We start from the raw sequence: 18,058 nt of genomic DNA, 5'->3' as shown, positions 1-18,058 counted from the left end.
ACTTTAATAAATGATAAACCAAGTAACAATACATATATTGAAGATCTTTTATTAAAGAAAACAATATATATATATATATATATATATATGATATAATTTGTCATATTCTATAATAAAAATTTATAGAACTTGAAAGCATAGTTAATACTAAAATAACGATTTATTTAATTTGGATATATTCAAAGACAATAAAGAATGATTACATAAATAAATATATATATATATATATAATTTTTTTGTTTAAAAATGTTTATAATTTTAAGTACAAATTTATATTTATTTTATATTTAATTATTATACAAAAAAACATAAAAAATTCATTAAGAATACTACTATGAAGGTTTTTATATTTTCAACAATTAACAATTTTATTATACATATATATGTGTGTATGTGTGTGTGTTTATTTATAACAGCAAAGTTGCCCAAATGGTGTAACATGCTTTTGTCAAGCTGGAGAACCTGAGTTTAAGCCCAGTGTTCCCTCCTCATTTTATGTTTTCTACATATACAATTGTTTATCACACAGAAAAATCACAAAGAAAAAAATGATGTATTTAATGAGACCAAGTTGCACAAGGTGCATTTCTTCAACTTAGGGTCAGGCCCACTTCATTCTCTGCATTTGAATTTTGAAATGAATAATGAGATCCTGCTGATGGGGCACCAATTGTGGAGTGTGAGATGATGTATTGCTGATGTGGCAGATTTATGTCACAGAAAAATCAGCGATATCACCAATAATTTCAGGAAAAAAAAAATGAAAAATTATGGGAAGTAAAAAAAAAAAAAAGTGACGAAATTCAATCCAACCAAATATCCGAATATCTTCTTCATATTTCATATCAAGCATGACCGATCCAGAAAAATCAGCAAAATTTCATTGATATAATCCAACTTTTTAATCCTTGGACATATGTTAGACACACTAAATCTTCCTAGATTAAAATTCTTGGTATCTTAAAATCAAGAGCACAGTGGATTTGTTGGAATACCGTTGTTTTGTTGTTCTTGCATATATATAATAAAATAATTCTGTTATGTAAAAGTTTTTTCATTTATTGACATGTCCCTAATCCCTATGTCCATTTAAGTCATTGAACCCTTTTTCAAATTACACCCCAATTTTTGTGTCCATCAATGTAATAATAATCATAAATAGCATTCTTTTTCTTGTTTTTATAATATCCATTTTACACAAAAGGGTAAAAATTAGAAAAATTTGTACATTGGTCAAGATTGATAGTTGTATTTAAACGTGTTTTCCTTCTTAGGATAATTAGTTGATTTATTATTAAAAATGAACATAGGGCTTGGGCTCATGTCAATTGCACAAAAATATCATCACCATTAATTATTTGTGCCATTAAATTCCAATTAGTTCTTATAGAACAATGTAACTAATCTTTGATAATATTTCTAAAAAAAAGGAACAAAGAATAAAAAACTGACTTAATCATGTTCATCTTTAATATTGATGGTAAGAAACGGTCATCAAGCTATGTTATGCAATAAAATGTTGAGTAAATAACAAACACATATTCTATGATAAGTTTAGCCAAAATGAGGAAATTGAACCAGATAAGTGAGTACTCAAGAAGAATGAAACAAGAGAGTAGCGCATTTGCAAGAAGGTCAAACATTATTAATTGACTACACTATGAGGAAAACTCATTCATGACAGTTGAACCATATGCAACAAGGAACAATCAACCAAACTAATATAGAAGAGACTATAGGAAGGCCAAGAAGATTATGGATTGCTTTGATGAGAAAGGAGGCGAATGTTTATCATTCAAAGGATATGGCCCTAGATAGAGCTATATGGTAAAAACATGTTGTACTTTAATGCCAAGGAGGGCAAGCTAAGCCCAACCTAGCCCAAGAAGCACGAGGTTGAGAAATTTCAACCACACCTTATGTAGGGTTAAGTTTGGTTTAAGGTTTTACCAACTAGACCTTAATATCAAACACAACCTAGTATATACATGTTAAAGAACATGATATACATTATGAACCCAAATCCTTAAGTTTAAGCTTTTAGAAAAATTGGTAGTTCAACATGGTATTAGAACTTTGTTTGGCAAAAGGTTATGTGTTGGAGTTGTCTCTCCATGATTTGCATATTTTTAAGTCTAAAAGGACTATTTGCAATTGTTTGCCTTTGGGTATGTATATCCCTCCACATGCAAGAATGGGGCCGCACATGAGGTGGGGTGTTAAAGAACATGATATACATTGTGAACCCAAATCCTTAAGCTTAAGATTTTAGGAAAATCGGCAACAATGCATTTTAACATTTTATATATATTTTATGTTAACATCTTCAGAATTTTAAAGGTCCAAAGTTGAGTTGAAAATCCCCAACCTAAAGTGAGGGGTTGGCTTCCAACCCAACCAACCAGCCCAAATGCAACCAATAGGCTAAGTTGAGTTACCTACAAAAAGGAGCAAGAGCAAAAAGATTATGATTCTCTCTCTCTCAATGCCTATGATGGAATCCATCTAACATAGAGGATAACAAAATTACAGAATATTTCACATGGTGAAAAGGCATAGACAAAAGGCCATGACTTTAGCAACTGGCATGTTACCACAATCCAAAAAATCAGCTAAACCAGGCAGAAAGATGATGAAATAGAGGAAAGTTTCAATAGTTTAAAACAAAGAAACAAGTAATTCTTAAGATTTTCAATTGTACTTGAATGCTCCTAGGAAAATAGTTCTCGAAACCAAGAGTTCTGCAATTGGAAAGACCATAAGGGAGAAAATGAATAGTACAAATACTTACTTTAAGCCATGCAAAAATCATGCTTGATTTTTCAATGAGAAGATCAAGAGATGCATTCTGTTGCAGAAGGCATCTCCGTTCACCCGGTGTGCCTCTTGCTGTGGCCATGTTTCTTGCTAGCTTCTTGAGATTCTGCTCTTCTTTCTGCATATCAGCCATTACTTTCACTGCTTTTTTTACAGTTACAATGTTCTCATCAATTTGACTAACCAAAGCATCCTCATCTTCCATGGATTTTGCTAGATCAAGTGCCTTCTGATAGCAGAGATTTGCCTCCTCATACTTTTGTACCCTGTAATGCAATTCTCCAAGATTGATATACCCCTTTGCCTCTCCTTGGAAATGCCCAATCCTCTTGCAGATTATGATATCCTTCTCAATGTGCTCTCGAGCTTTATCCCACTTCCTCAGCTCCATGTAAACACGTCCAAGGTTGTGGTGGAGCCTACTACGTCCATCATCATCATCAATCACCTCTTCTTCATCACATATCTTTAATCCCTTAGTAAGAATTTTATGGGCTTCCTCTAAGTTATCAAGATCCATTTCAAGCATTCCAATGTTATTATGTGCATCAATGAATTCCTTGAGGAAAGAAGATTTATTAGATGGTGGGTTCTCCTTGAGAGTTTGAGCAAGTCTCATGGCAGACTTGAAATACTTCTTGGCATTTCGAACCGAGTAGTGGTCATCATCCGAACTTAGAAAGATTTCATGATAAGTTCTACCAAGTTGGGTACTGGCTCTTTGCTGCTCAACAAGGTCATTAGTGTCCTTGGCTAACTCTAGATGCTTTTTCTGCCAGTAAAAAAATGACAAAAAAGTTGCATGAAATTATTTAAAGAAAATGAAAAAGACTTTATATCCAAAATTACTAAACATTTTTTTAAAATGAGCAAATAAAACAATAGAGCATCCCAACTCTAATTCAGTAAGGTTCACTGATCCAAGCTTAAAATGAATGCAAAATTAATAAAACTGATTTCATAGGACCCCCAGAAACCAAAATCAAGTAAGCTAACTAGTTGTATAAAGCTTAGAAAAGTGGAGAGTATTGTTTCTCTTGGTCCTAAAATTATGAACAATGTGATATTCATAATCTTCAATTAAAATTTTTTTCCGCTATTTTCTCACAACCAAAGAGAAATAAAAAATATGAACCAGTGTAAAGAAAATCTAATCAGAATTAAATCAAAACTGAACTAAAGCAAAATTAGAAAGAAGCTATAAAAGGATTCCTGGAAAATTAGAACTAATGCTTCATTTGGTTGATTAGAAAACATAGAAACTAGGGGGAAAAGGATTGTAAAGTTTCTAGTATTTGATAGACCACAAAATCTTTCAACTCAACTGAGCCTAAAATAGTTATTTGGCTTAATTATGTTATTCACTTTTTCAGAAACCAAAGCAATGGGATGTTCATCACAACTTCTCTTTTCATTTTACTTCCCCACCTATTCTCACCACCCAGATGGAGAACAAAGTTCGCAGTCTAAAACTTTCCATTACATGTAACCACAGGAAAACAAACCTGCATCCAACTGAGCTCCAATGTAGCCATTTGGCTCAATAGAGTCAAGATTTCATTTTCCAGGACATTTTGTTTTCTGCTTCCACATTCTATCATCAACGGATCAGAGTGTGAAGTTTTCAATCATAAATTTTTCAGACTAAAAAAGAAAGACCATCCTCCCCCCACTCAACTGAACCCAACAAAATAACTTGGTTTGATTATATTAGGTTTTCAACCTCCATAACTATATCGAAAGGCACTTCATTTCCCTTTCTCTTACACTTTCTTATTAACCAAATGGAAGGTAAAGTTTTGGGTCACAAATTTCTTTTTAGTACTTTGACCCTGAGGATATGAAACCTCCACTAACACAATAATTTGGCTCAGTAGCACTGATGTTTCGTTTCTCATAACCATATGAACCTGCATTTCCTCCTTATTCAAATAGAGGTTTAAAGTTTTCCATCTCAAATTTCTATTGTTATCTAGAACACGAGAACACAAAACCCTCAACAAACAATTCAAACATAACAGTTCAGCCTAATCTCACCGATTCTATTTTACTCTTCAGCACCAAAAATATTGATTCCTTAACTTCTCATTTTTCGTGATAAGTGACTTTCTGATCGTGGGAATCCAAGACAAACCTCACAGATCCCCACCCAACCCATTGCCACATGAGCATGTCTCAAAGACCTAAATTTTTCTAATTTGAAATTCAGCGACAAAACCCTTAATTTTCTTTTCTTTTCTCCCCACTTTCACATCAATCAAATACACTAGAAGCGAAAATTATTTAATTGCCTCAATTAATTTTTCACTTTTCAGCGCCCAAAACAACCTACGGTGCTCTCCTAAATCAAAGTGATAAACAATTGAGCCCTAAATTTTCATTATAAACGAAACCCCAGAAAACAAAGCCCCCAGTCATCTCTTATTTTCCCACACTTTCTCACCAACCAAACAGACCAGAAACCCAAATTACCTGATAAATAAGGGCATCCTTGAAATTCTCGAGACGGAGGAGGAGTTCGCCGACGGACTGGCAAGTGGGAAGGAGTTGCTTCTCAGGGAGGTATTTCATGGAGATATCATAATCAATACGAAGCCATTTTAGGGCTTCCACGTACTCGCCTCTATTCTTGAATATGTCGCCGATCAAGTTGGCCCACCTCGCCTCTTCCTGCCGATTTCCCTCCATCGACGCATTCCGATACGCGCGCTTGGCCGCGCTGAGCTGAGGGTCGTCTCTCACCATTATCGGTGCAGAATCTGGATGTAGCTGTGTAGGGTTTCTCTGTCTTCTCTTTTGGTTCTCGGATATGTTTTTATTCAAATTTTGCGCCACCTTTGAAACTCCCGCCACATTTACTTACCGCCCAGAATTTCAATTCCCTGTAACTGTAAGTTGGTTTTCGGATATATATATATATATTATAAATTTTTTTTCATTTAAATATTAAATTAAAAATACTGAGATGATGTGTTTAAAGTAGCAAAATTTGATGCGATTGATCTACACGAATCCAATATATTTTTCATGGGATTTGATTAAGTAGAATTGTACTTGAATCAAATTTATGTCAACATACATGATTTGTTCAATAAATAAATTATTTTTTGTCCTACATGCAAATTTAATCGAAATTCACCTATTTAATCATATTAATAAAGTTTATTATAACCATAGCCTATTTAATCAATTGATTTATATATAACTATGTCAAAAAAAATTTGGAAATTGATCGTGCTGACTCAAATAAAATCTAACTTGAGCTGATTATTAATATATACAATGTATTATTTATTCAATTCAACTATATTTTTGTTTTTGGTTTTTTCTTTAAAAAAATTGTTATAAATATGGAAGAAGAAGAATATTGTTGGGAAATTTAAACATGATTCTTTGATAGATACCATAAGTTTATAAATATTATTTTATATATTAATTTTTAAAACTTAATACTATTTATTTAATGGGAACCTAAAATGTTTTTAGCCTCATTTAAATTGATTTCCAATGTTTTATAAAACAAAAATCTATTTAAAAATCTAAAATATTTTTAATCTATTTTTTTATATTTTTAAAAATAACTTTTATATATATATGGCTTTAAAAAATATAAATAAAAACAACTAGAAAATGTTATCCAAGAGAAAAAAATCATATTTTCTATTTTTAAAAGCAAAAAAAAAAAAATTTGTTTTATATTTTTTAATTGTCAAATGTATTTTCTTTTTTTTTTTTAAGAACAAAATATTATTTTAAAAAATATTTACCAAATTGGGCCCACTTTTTTGCATGAGAAGTTCTATTCTTTTATATAATTTTAAATTTTAAAAGTTTTCCATTTATTCAACAATTTGAACCTTCAAGAAATTGTTCTTACAATGAGCTTGTAATTTATTTTCTTCTCTTTCTTGTATTAGTTTTTTTTTTGTTACTCTAATTATCCATCTAAACATTGCCTTTTACATATTTAAAACTTCAATACAACACTCAAAAGAGTTTGAAATCTATTTATGAGTTTTTATAGGATGTTATTTGATAAAAACCACTTGACCATAGTTCAAAACTTAGGTGGTTAAAATGGTTTTTTATTTTTTATTGTTTCTAAGAAGGCTTTGATAATATTATTATTTGAACACTAAGAATTTGTTTGGTAATTCTTTTCGAAAACAATTTTCTATTCTCCAAAATGAAAAAAAAACGTATTTGCCAAATAGAAAACATAAAATAAGGTGTTTTTAAGTAACATTTATCAAATAACATATTCCAATTGTTTTCATTTGTTTTGTAAGATCTATTTTAAAAATTGATCATATAAATATAAATATGAAGAATGATTTTAAATAAATAACTACATGTAAAATTTATTTTTAAAATAGTTTAAAATATAAAAAATAAGTTAAGAACATTTCATGTTTTCAAATAGACTATTATTTTATAAAACATTAAAAAATTATTTTTCAAAAAAAAAAAAAAATCTCCCATAAAACCTAAATTTCACTTTAAAAATTAGGAGCAAATTGGCCAAAAAAACAAAAAATGAAGAGAACCTTTATGGGCAAGTTAGGAAATTAGGTAATTGTTTTCAAAAAAAAAATTTCTCAAAAATCAAATTTTTGAAAGCAATTCTTAAAACCAATTCTATATGCTTTTGATAAATGAATTTCTCTTTAAAAAAATCAATTTTATGAGTCTAATCTCCATAAAAGCACTATGAACTATTGCATTGTACAATGTTTATTACTTATTCTCCGTACTTTTAAATTTTTAATTGCATCTTATGACATTCTACAAAAAAAGAGAGAAAAAAAAAAAAGCAAGTGAAAACAACTTAAATTTGATTTTAAAAGTTACCCTATTTTCAAAAAATAAAATCAAATTTAACAATCTACTTTTAGTTTATAATTTACCAAAACATGTTTTTTGAAGTTAAAAAACAATTTTTTGGGTAAAGATATTTTTTTCTTTTTTTTTTTATTTAAAAAAACCCCTCCTGTGCTAGTAATGATTCAAATATTAATGAATGATTGCAAAATGAAACAATATATGGAGGAGTTAAATAGCAAGAGAGATTACCACCAATGATTTATAGTGGTTTGACATTGTCTATGTCTACTTCCTTTAACCCCTTTCCAAACTAGGAAATACTTCCATTATCTCAAAGACTTTCTCAACCAAAGTTCTTAAATGTCTTTTACGTTGGATTCCTAGGTTTCAATTGACTTTTACATCAGCCGAGTATGCACTATTTCTTTTAAATACAAAAGAAAATAAATGAAAAAAAACTCGTACAAAGGGTAGTATACAAAATGATGAGGCTCAAGTGTAAGTGCTCTTTAACAAGGATGAACAAGTCTAATATAAAACATTTATTTGAATTAAGAAGTTTTAATGAGTAATAAATATGGTTTTTCATATTTTTGTTGCTCTTTAAATGCACCAAAGGTTGAACTTAAACAGGTTTTGGAGTCAAACTAGTCATTAGAAATAAATTCACTAAAATTGAATATTCATATGATTATTTACATACTAGTAAGCATTTAATGAATTACAAAGAGTCATTGAAAGCTAAAAGGCAAATGTGGGTGTTCACATGGTTGTCCACATTTGCAAGTGGATGACCACATGGTCATCCTCACCAACAAGCAAATAACCACATGGTCGTCCATATAGCTAAATCAAACCAAAACAAAAGCAAGTGGACACATATGGTGGTCATCGACATATGCTCTATAAGTTAGAAAGTTTGACTAATTTTTTAGCTTTGAACATTCTTCAACCAACCCATATGAAATTGGATTAGCTTTTATTTATGACTTAACCAATATAAAGAAATATTTTCAAGTTTAAAATCACATTGGTAAAGTTGAAAATGTTTTTAAGAAAAATTAAGACTTTTATGAAAGATTTGAGGTTCAAAGGAGTCTACTAGGCTAGATAGCTTAAGTCATCCTCATGTGAAGCACAAATGCTTGAAATATATGCAAAATAATTCAAATAAGAACTTAACTAGGATCTTTGTGAAAAAAAATAAAATCCAAAAGTCTTGTAACACTTTTCTCTTGAATATTGTATATGCTTCTTAGAGTTTTATAGTTTGGATAAAAACTTAACATGTGACATGTTCCTATTGACCACTTATTCCAAAAAATTACCTTAAAGTTACTATGAATAATAAAATCATAATTTTCAAATGTGTAGGGACCACTTAGGATTGGAGAAGTGTCAAAATTTGCAAATCTTTAAGGATTTTTGCTAATTTAAAAAATGAACAAAGTACATGCCAAAACTTTCAACATGGATTTTAGCATGGGAAGTTGTAGGAACTTCATGATAATGTTCCAAGTAAAAAGTTTTCAACTTTTAAAGTTGTCACATTTTTGTAGTTGAAAATGCTTCGATTTCACTTCCTACCCCTGTATTACTTGCTTTAGTTAACCATAATTTCTTTGTTTCAACACTAATTTGCAAACCAATTGAAGCTTTGGATTCTTTACTTCCCAAGCTTCAAAATAATATGTGGCTTGCTCTACATGATCTTAGAAAGTGTTCCAAATGCAAGACAAAGTTAGGATTAGTTTCATTCAATTTGTACTATTTTGCTTTTCTCTCAATTTTTGTTTAAACTTGTTTCCACATGATTTCATCTTCCTTAATCATCTCCATAAGTCTTGTCACTCAAGTCTCATGCCCATGGCTTGCTCTTTTAGCTTTTCTTTAGCTCTCAACTTTTCCATAAGTCTCACTTCTCATTTTTGCTTGCTTAACCCTTTTTCCTTCCTTGGTTGAAGGCAAGGTTTCTCTTTACATTCTTTTTCCCTATGAAATTAAGATCAAAGTAGACCTTAGTACTAATGCTAGGGTTTTAGCATCAATTTAAGCAAAGTTGAATGATTTAGAACTTTGTGTTGCACAACTCATACCATGTACATTAGAGCACATATTTTGGCTCTAATGAGTGTTGCATTGGGTACTTTATAAGGGGGGCTTATGAAATAAGTGAGATCAAGGGGTTTCAAATCTCTTCCTAATTCTAATTCTCCTACATGGTTTTCATTTTATTTTCTTGAAAAACTTGCACAAACTCATCATTTTACCTTAAAATGGATCTAAGTGACAAAATTGATCAAATGTAATGATTTAAGGCTTATGATGTATGCAATTATTAGTAAATAAGTAGAATAAATCATCTTTTATATAATGCTAATAAGGAAGTAATAGTAAGTTAATTGTAATTATCAAGTTAATGAGTCACCATTCAAAAAATAGTATGGCAAAAAAGGAAGAAATCCTCACAATGAATTTCTGAAAGTACATTGGCTTTAGCTAAGGGCAGATGCTCTATTTTGCAAAATATTTCTATTCAATCTGAGTGGACTAGCATTGGTTTGGTTCTATCATTTATTGCCCAAATCCATATCAACTTTTTCTAAACAATGCTTGATGTTCACATCTCAATATGTGTCTTCCACATGCTAAATGATGGGTTTAGTTTCATTTTCAACAATAAAAATTTTGAATAGGATATTATTGGGAACACATTCCTTAATTTAGCTAAGTCATGCTCCCAAGCGAAATAATGTAATGATATGATGACTATTCATGTCAACTATAACTTATTCAAGTCTTTGTTATAAGAATCCAAACATCAAGGAAAATTTATTCACAAAGACCGATAAATATGCCACCTAGTAAGAGGAATTGTTGGCTTCCTTGTCTAAGGAGGTGGTGTTGACACAAGCAAGCCCTATCATAGCTCATGAGGGGAAATTGGAATAAAAAGAGGAAAAAAAGAACCAAGAAAGTGGAAAAGCATGATACAAGCACTTTAAGTCATCAACGAAGGGGAAGACAACTTCATGACCTTGAATGCACCTTAGTATCAAATTTTAAAGGAATTACACAAGTTTAAATATTTTAAATGGTAGACAATACCTACTAGAGATTTGTTAGAAAATGACTAGTTAAAATTTTGTGACTATCATTAGGTGTCGAGACACACCATGAAATGGTGCCACTAGTCTAAAACATGTTGAATTCTATAGAAGAAGAGACAACTCTAGTAGTTTGTGGCATGAAGTCCGATAGATAATTGAGTTGTAAAAGAGGTTCAAGCCATTCCATGAATAATGCAAAAGAGGAGATGAAAAAAAGATTAGTCATTTTAGTCATCCATAGAGAATGTAATAATAAAGAGGACAAAAGGACACAGAATCGATGAACAATATACAATGTTAAGGATAACCAAGTAAGCTTAATGATTCATCTAGTTTAACACAATGATTTTAAGGAAGGAGATCTATAATTTTTTTACTTGGTGGTTGTGAGGAATTTTAGCACCCTCACAATGATACTTTAGTGATAATTGTTATTGTAAGTGATGGTAAAAGGCTTTCCCTTTATATATATATATATAGTCTATTTATATTATATCTTAGAAGATGACTTTAAATGATGTGGTAGTCAAGTGCTAACTTTTTACAAGAGAACAAAGTATATGGGTTGAAGTTTGAGTACTTTGTTCCGAGGTACTTTGCCTTCTTTGAGTCACCTACTTAATCTATGTTGTAATGTGAGCTTTTTGTATTCCTCACTTTTGGGTTACATCAAGTTGATGTGTTCATCCACGTGGTATGTTCACCACACTGCACCTCTTTTTAATTGCATGACATGAAAGATGACACATGGTTCACTTATTAAGCAAGTACATCTTTAATAATATGTTGTATGTTCACCATACGACACCCCTTTTTAATTGTGTGACATGAAAGATAACACACGGTTCACTCATTAAGCAAGTACGTCTTTAATCATACTTATAGCTTTCGAATCATAGTGACAATAGTTTGTGATGATTTATCATTGCATCCTTGGGAAAATATGCCTTTCTCAATTTAAATATTGAGTTACAAAGTGACTCCCTTAGTTAAAACTCTAGGAGCTTGAGAGTCATTTTGGGAGACTTATAAAAGATATAGAAAGATAGTCAAACTACTTATCTTCCTATTAGCCTCCCCTTGGAAAAAAAGTTCTTTCTGTGACTCTTGAAGTAGGTAATCTTCTTAAATAACTTCTTATTTTCTCTCACTTTCTTTTTCTCTTTATTGCTTTTTTAATGCCATGGAAATGGCATCAAACCTTGATACTTGAGAAGCATGTTTTGATTTCTCTATAGGATTAATAGAAAGATTAATGTTTGAATTCTTGCCCTCCTCTACTCCTATTTCCAAGTACATCTTAGACTTCCTTTTTCATCCCCTCATATGTTGGTTTTTCCATTTCTTTTGCCTTCATTGTTTACAATAAAACCTAACATCATAAGATTGTTATTAGGGTGTCTCATTTTAAACTAGTGTTATAACCTAGATCTCAAACTGAGAGATATTATTTTCTTATATTATATTGAAGAAAATAGAAAAGGAAATTATTTACTTTTTTCCTCATTAAAAAGATCTTGCTCACTTTTTTGGAACCTTTCTAACTACAATAAAGGATGGGAAAATGATGTTGCAGAGGTGATTGGAGAATGGATAATGTCTATTATGATGATGAGAAGTTATAAGACCTAGCTTTTGTTGTTAGCAAGGTTTAAAACATCGGGAAATATTAGAGATATTTCTAGGAAACTTCGTGCTTTGGTCATCATTAACAGGACAAAGAAAATTTTTATGAATTTTCCTCATCTCTTTCTTTTTGTGTTTCTTCTCTATTTTTTCCCTCAAATATGTGAATTAGGCATGATCTTAGAGACTTATAAATTATCAAAAAGTTTATTGAACAATCAAAACAAAATCATGTCAAAGAAGTAAGCAATGTTAAAGAAAAATTTCAATTGATCCGCTAATTAACTCTATTGGAACGAATTCTATCAACCATGATGATTCACTCAGGAACAGGTATAAGCATCTAACCATTTCATACAGAAGAAACATTAATAGGTAGATTGAAATTTTTTAAAAGATAAAAAAATCAAGCACAGAGAAATTACCTTACAAAAGCCAAGCTTGGTTGTACTCGCATCTAATAAGCTCCTCAAAGTTGTTATTTGATTAAACAATAAGGACCCTCCTATTCTTCAATGGTGTCTGGGTGCTTTGGAGAAGATGAGATAGAAAAGGTAACCGTTGCAGAATCACTATCTTGAAAGTCATGATAGTCACCGTAACTTGCATTAGTGTTCCAAGAAACCTTAAGGGGGTGAGCGAAGGATGCATGCCTGACAAAACCATGCCTATTAAAACAGGAAAATACGTTCAGTAAAAATTTACAATTCCAACATTTCATGTAAGCTCTAGCTACAATATTGACTACCAAATGACAGACTAGTAGCAGTATAGTCCTAATCAGTAACAACATACAAGTAATTGATAGACCTCAATATTTTATATCCAACTCTGTCAGTATCATTGTATCTGGAATTATCTCCTTGCCTTTGAGAGGGAATCCGCTTCCCAAGCCAATTTAATTAAGAATAAAAACCCACTCTTCATATATAAATATATAGAATATGATTTATTACAACTAATTTTCTCTTCCAAAAACAAACTTTTTACACTTGCCAGGAAGATCCACAAAAGAAAAAACTAAAATAAAAGACTAGATAACTGACTCTATCCTTTTCTGTGACAACCTTTTCTTTGTCTCCCTGATAGCTTCTTGTCTTCTCTTGGCTATTTCCTTAACTGCCTCGTGGTATTGCAGCTCAATCATTTCCAGCTCCAATATCATGTTCTCACTTTCAACCTGGTCAGACAAAGATGAATCAATTGGATAATCTGAAGAAGTCACTGCACCATTGCTGCCGATGTCTGTAGCCTTTCCCTTGTCAAGGTTGCATGAACTCGTTTGCACTGCCGACAAGGATTGTCTAACTCCCCTTTTCGATCCATACTCATTGTAATCCATGCATCCTGACTCTGCAGAGAGATATGCATTATGAGAGTACTTCTTATCACTCCCTTCATTTGAGGTTGCAGAAACATATGACATATCAGAACCATGATCCTCTACTGTGGCTGAGCTTGGAAGCCCTAAATCAGCATGAGTCTTGATCTCATCAAGACTCAAATGTTTAGGGTTTTCCTGCATTGTCTCAATGTATCCCTCAAAAGAAGTTGAGTTGGGGTAGACATGGGGGCTTAAAAGATTATCTGTTTCACAAACACCTTCGAATGATCCCACCAAGCACTCTCCATGTTCTGGACATTGTAAGTCCTCATGATGACCATTAGAGGTTTGCATTCTATTCAAAGCAACCAGATGGTCAATTGGGACACAAGGTTTCCAGGTTGGTATTAGCATAATTAATAACAAATCGATCAACTCTGCAATGAACGTGACATTCTGGTCTGCTAGTTCCAGTTGTTCCACCATTTCACTTGAAACCGAGAGGGCTGTATCACTATCAAGGTAGAACATGAAATGGATATTTCTCAAGCGACCTGCGATAAAAGAAAAACATTTCCCCAGTGATTGATTGACATTTAAGTAAATGACTGGACATGAATAGCAATTTATTTACCATTCTGATCAGCTATTCTTAATATTAGTGATATAGAGTTCTCATCATTTCCCTCGCCTTTCAACAGGAAAAAATTGCCTCCTTTTGCTCTTTGAACCTCCATGCATAATGAATAGGGCCCTCCATCAACAGAATTATCCATAGAGGTGATAATGGGTAGCTCATCATCATCAACAGCATCAAGATCCATTGCAAGTGGTCTATTCTGTAAACTGGTAGGTCCTTCTGAGAGCAGACAGCGGTCACCAAAGGCTCCAGTCTTTGGAATAACAATATCAGGAAGTTGCAAAGGATGATTCTTAGTCAATCCATCAACTTGGAAGAAGGGATCATTCAGAAGCTTCTTTGCTGACAATCTTTGAGATGCAGGTACTAGACACTTCTCTATAAACATTTTAACTTCTAGATCTTTTATTTTAGACAGGGCGGCAGGTTTTATTCCCTGTAAAGGCTTGAAAATCAGGAAACAGACCAACCTTACCAATAATCAACAAATCCAACTACCAAATTTGACAATTCTCAAAAACTTACATTTGAAACCTTCTTGTATATCTGAGCTGAGTTCCTGCATTCACTGTAAGGATACTCAAGTGTTACCATCTCCAGCATGCACATCCCAAAGGAATATATATCAGCTAACTCATTGTAATTCTCATCATACAGCTCAGGCGCCATGAACTCAGGAGTTCCTACAAAGACCACATTCACATACTAACATGTAAACCAGAAGCAAACTTGGAACCTATGGCCAATACAAGAACATCAAATATATCTATAGAAAACCCTCTAAAATCATCAGTATAAGAAAATCCTGTTGGGATCCGTAATGCCTACAATGAAAATCCTCTTGTAAAAGTACTACACAATGTGTATCATAAAAGGTATCATCAGTGTCTAAAAACAGGAAAGCATAGAACATACCTATCACAGTTCTTGCATTAGCCTGTTGCATGACAGTCGCTAGGCCAAGATCTCCTATTTTAACTTCCCCTTGGTTCCCATTAATAAAAATGTTATCACATTTCAGGTCTCTATGTATAATTGGCGGATTGTGATTGTGAAGGTAGTTCAAACCCATCAAAATTTGCCTTGCCCATCCCTTGACTGCCTTCATGTCAACCTTCTTATGCTTCTTACGGTACCTAAATCAAAGATCGAATCCACTAACAAGAAGGTTGATCTCACCATAAAAAAATAAAAAAATAAAAAAACTTCCAGAGGACACGGGAGAAGGAAAACATACTGTCTAAGGCTACCCGAGGTGAACAACTCGGTAATGATATTTACAGTCTTGTTCCCATCATCAATCCATGAATTATAAAACTTTATTATGTTCTTATGCTTCAATGATTTCAAGAGATGCACTTCAGAATACAGCCTTTCCAGCTCATCTGGTGACTGTAATACCTCATCAATGCGAACTTGGTTCCATGCTACTTCAATTCCATCAACTTGATCGAATGCCTTGTAACTATGATGACAGTAGATTTAAGGAAAGCATGGAAGTCCATGAACAAGATTAACTCAAATTTCTAAAAATTTAAATAAATTCACAATAAAAGAGCAAGATTAACTCCAAGTTTATTGGAGAAACAAAAAAAATGGATACACAGTCTTGAATGCGCCTTTCCCGAGAATGTCTTTGAACTGTAAAAACCACAATCAATTCAAAAAAAAAAAAAAAACAGAAAACAAAGTCATAAGAACAAGACAGTATTGTTCTGTTTGGACAGGTAAGGTTTTTTTTAATCAATTCTAAATCTCATAATTTCATAATTCCAGAGCTGAGATAAAACTCATAAACATGAATTCAACTGCAAGCAGTAAAATATTTAGCTAATTCGATGTGCATTTTCAATTCTCTGAAGCATTGACATTCAAAATTTCCTTTTCCTAAATTACCAAGTAACCAAACATAGGGTAAGCACTAGTCAACAAATAAACCAAAATAAAATGAAAATATTACCCGAATGTACCGTGAAGTAGGATCAATCTCTAGAACATCAGGGTCAGGTGGCTCTGAATGCCCTATACCCTCTTCACCACTCTCAACACCAACCAAGCCCATCAGCTGAGCTCCAATAGCTCAATCTGTGATCACCACAATCTCCAGTAATAAAAGTTCAATATCTAAAAATCCAGTAACCCATTTGGTTACCAGAAACTGCACTAAACTAATCAAAATTGAAAAATCATATCAGAACCCGAATTCTTCATTTGCTTATTCATAAAATACCAAAAAAAAAAGAGGAGGAAAAAACAAGTGACAAAACAACCTAAATTTTAAAAATCGGATGAAAGCACTGAAACAACCTCAATTCAAAAAAAAAAAAAAAAAATCAAATGAGAACACTAATTCTCCGTTTTGCTTTGCCAGAAAAAGAATACAAAGAAAAGAAAACAACACGAGAACAGAATGCATTCGAGTCACTCCCACTGCTGGAAAAGAAAAGAAAAAGGAAATAAATAAATCAAATTCCATTACTTTCCCCCTAGTTTCACCCGCAACCAAACAGAAAACAACACCAAATTCTAGCTTCTTCAGCCACTAAACCACCACACAAGGGCATTACACACACACAGGAAAAAAAAAAAAGAAAATCTCGAAGCCAACATTTACACATAATTATGTGCTTTATTTACCTGCGAAAAAGAGAAAAAGAAAAAATTACCTCCCTTCGGCCACCGCCTGAATCCGACAGCGGACACAAAATACGAAACCCTAACCCTAACCGTGATCAAGAAAATCAAGCAAGTGTCCGATTACTCAATCAGAATCCACCTCTCTCTGTCTCTATAGATAGAAAATTTGCCAGTTACTACACGACCTATATTTATAGGTATCTCTCGCTGGAAATCTCTCTTTTTCTAGAAAATTTTAGCGTTACGCTGGGTTAGCTTTTCCAAATTTCTGAACTGTGATTTTTTTCGCTATCGTGGCTTCTTGTTATTGGGGTTCATGAAAGATTTCCTAACAGTCATGCGGTCGGTGGAAAGGCTGTTCCCATTCCTTATCCAATTAGGATCATGACGGATAAAACTCCGTAACAAATCGACCTCACGTCTTTTACTATTGCTTAGTGGTAGTCCAAAATATAAGGGATACTTTCCCATTCCGTGATTGGAACTTTTGTTTGATTGTGATTTTAATATCCAATTTTAATCTTTTTAATATTTTAAAATATTAATAAAATTAAAAATATTTTTTAAAATTACTACCAAGCATTGATTCTACTCAAAATATTTTTAATGAAAATATTTTTATTAAAAAAATTATTCATCAAGGATATTTTAGAAAATACTGTAAGTGATTTTTTTAATATTACAAGTTATTTTTTCAAAAACACTACCTAATAAAAATCACGTTTGGCTACGTAATTAAGTAAAACTACAAGAACAAGTAAAATTACAATTGTACATAGTAAAGGTTGTAGCCTCTAAAAAATGTGTTTCATGGTTTTATCCTAAATTTAAGAAAAGAGAAAATATATTGGACATCATCCCTAAATATTATAAGTTTTAAAATTAAAAGTAACTTATTGACATTAATTAATATAAATAAAATAACAAGTTCATTTAGTTATATCAGGTGATATTAATAACTTATTTTTAGATGGACAAAAAAAATAAAATATTTTGACTTTTTTTATTCAATTAGAAACAAACATCGTCTAAATTTGATTTTATAATTTAGTGTGTAAACAAAACTCAAATAAGAGATAA

General features: G+C 32.0%; 2 protein-coding genes across 5 annotated transcripts in view; both read right to left on the bottom strand.

Moving 5' to 3' along the window:
- Positions 1-12,903, bottom strand: part of LOC100264422 (protein TONSOKU) — a 36,481-nt gene extending 23,578 nt beyond the window's left edge. The window contains exons 1-2 of one of the 2 annotated variants that reach the window (XM_059736527.1): positions 12,803-12,903; positions 2,792-3,589 (exon numbers count right to left, since the gene is read on the bottom strand). In XM_059736527.1, the coding sequence (XP_059592510.1) occupies positions 2,792-3,436 (645 nt within the window). In that variant the 5' untranslated portion in view covers positions 3,437-3,589; positions 12,803-12,903. Of the gene's footprint in view, positions 1-2,791; positions 3,590-5,289; positions 5,702-12,802 lie in introns of those variants that run through there. The other variant, XM_059736526.1, reaches the window with a different exon arrangement.
- LOC100259251 (probable serine/threonine-protein kinase WNK6) lies at positions 12,677-17,310 on the bottom strand. 3 transcript variants are annotated; one of them, XM_002275529.5, is made up of 9 exons: positions 17,008-17,310; positions 16,302-16,426; positions 15,945-15,982; positions 15,579-15,806; positions 15,257-15,477; positions 14,867-15,024; positions 14,336-14,777; positions 13,445-14,255; positions 12,677-13,045 (listed from the first exon to the last, which is right to left on the bottom strand). In XM_002275529.5, the coding sequence occupies exons 2-9, from the start codon at positions 16,401-16,403 to the stop codon at positions 12,883-12,885; spliced, it is 2,163 nt and encodes a 720-aa protein (XP_002275565.2). In that variant the 5' UTR covers positions 16,404-16,426; positions 17,008-17,310; the 3' UTR covers positions 12,677-12,882. The 3 variants fall into 3 exon arrangements, with proteins under 3 accessions (XP_002275565.2, XP_010649407.1, XP_059592511.1); XM_059736528.1 differs by lacking the exon at positions 12,677-13,045 and having other exon boundaries at positions 13,280-14,255; positions 16,979-17,307; XM_010651105.3 differs by lacking the exons at positions 15,945-15,982; positions 16,302-16,426; positions 17,008-17,310 and having other exon boundaries at positions 15,257-15,498; positions 15,579-15,688.
- Positions 17,311-18,058: the final 748 nt, after the last annotated feature.

The sequence above is a fragment of the Vitis vinifera genome, chromosome 4 (genome assembly GCF_030704535.1).
Source record: "Vitis vinifera cultivar Pinot Noir 40024 chromosome 4, ASM3070453v1".
Lineage (NCBI taxonomy): Eukaryota > Viridiplantae > Streptophyta > Magnoliopsida > Vitales > Vitaceae > Vitis > Vitis vinifera.
Note: the sequence above shows the minus strand (reverse complement) of the source record. Positions and strands in the feature narration are given on the sequence as shown.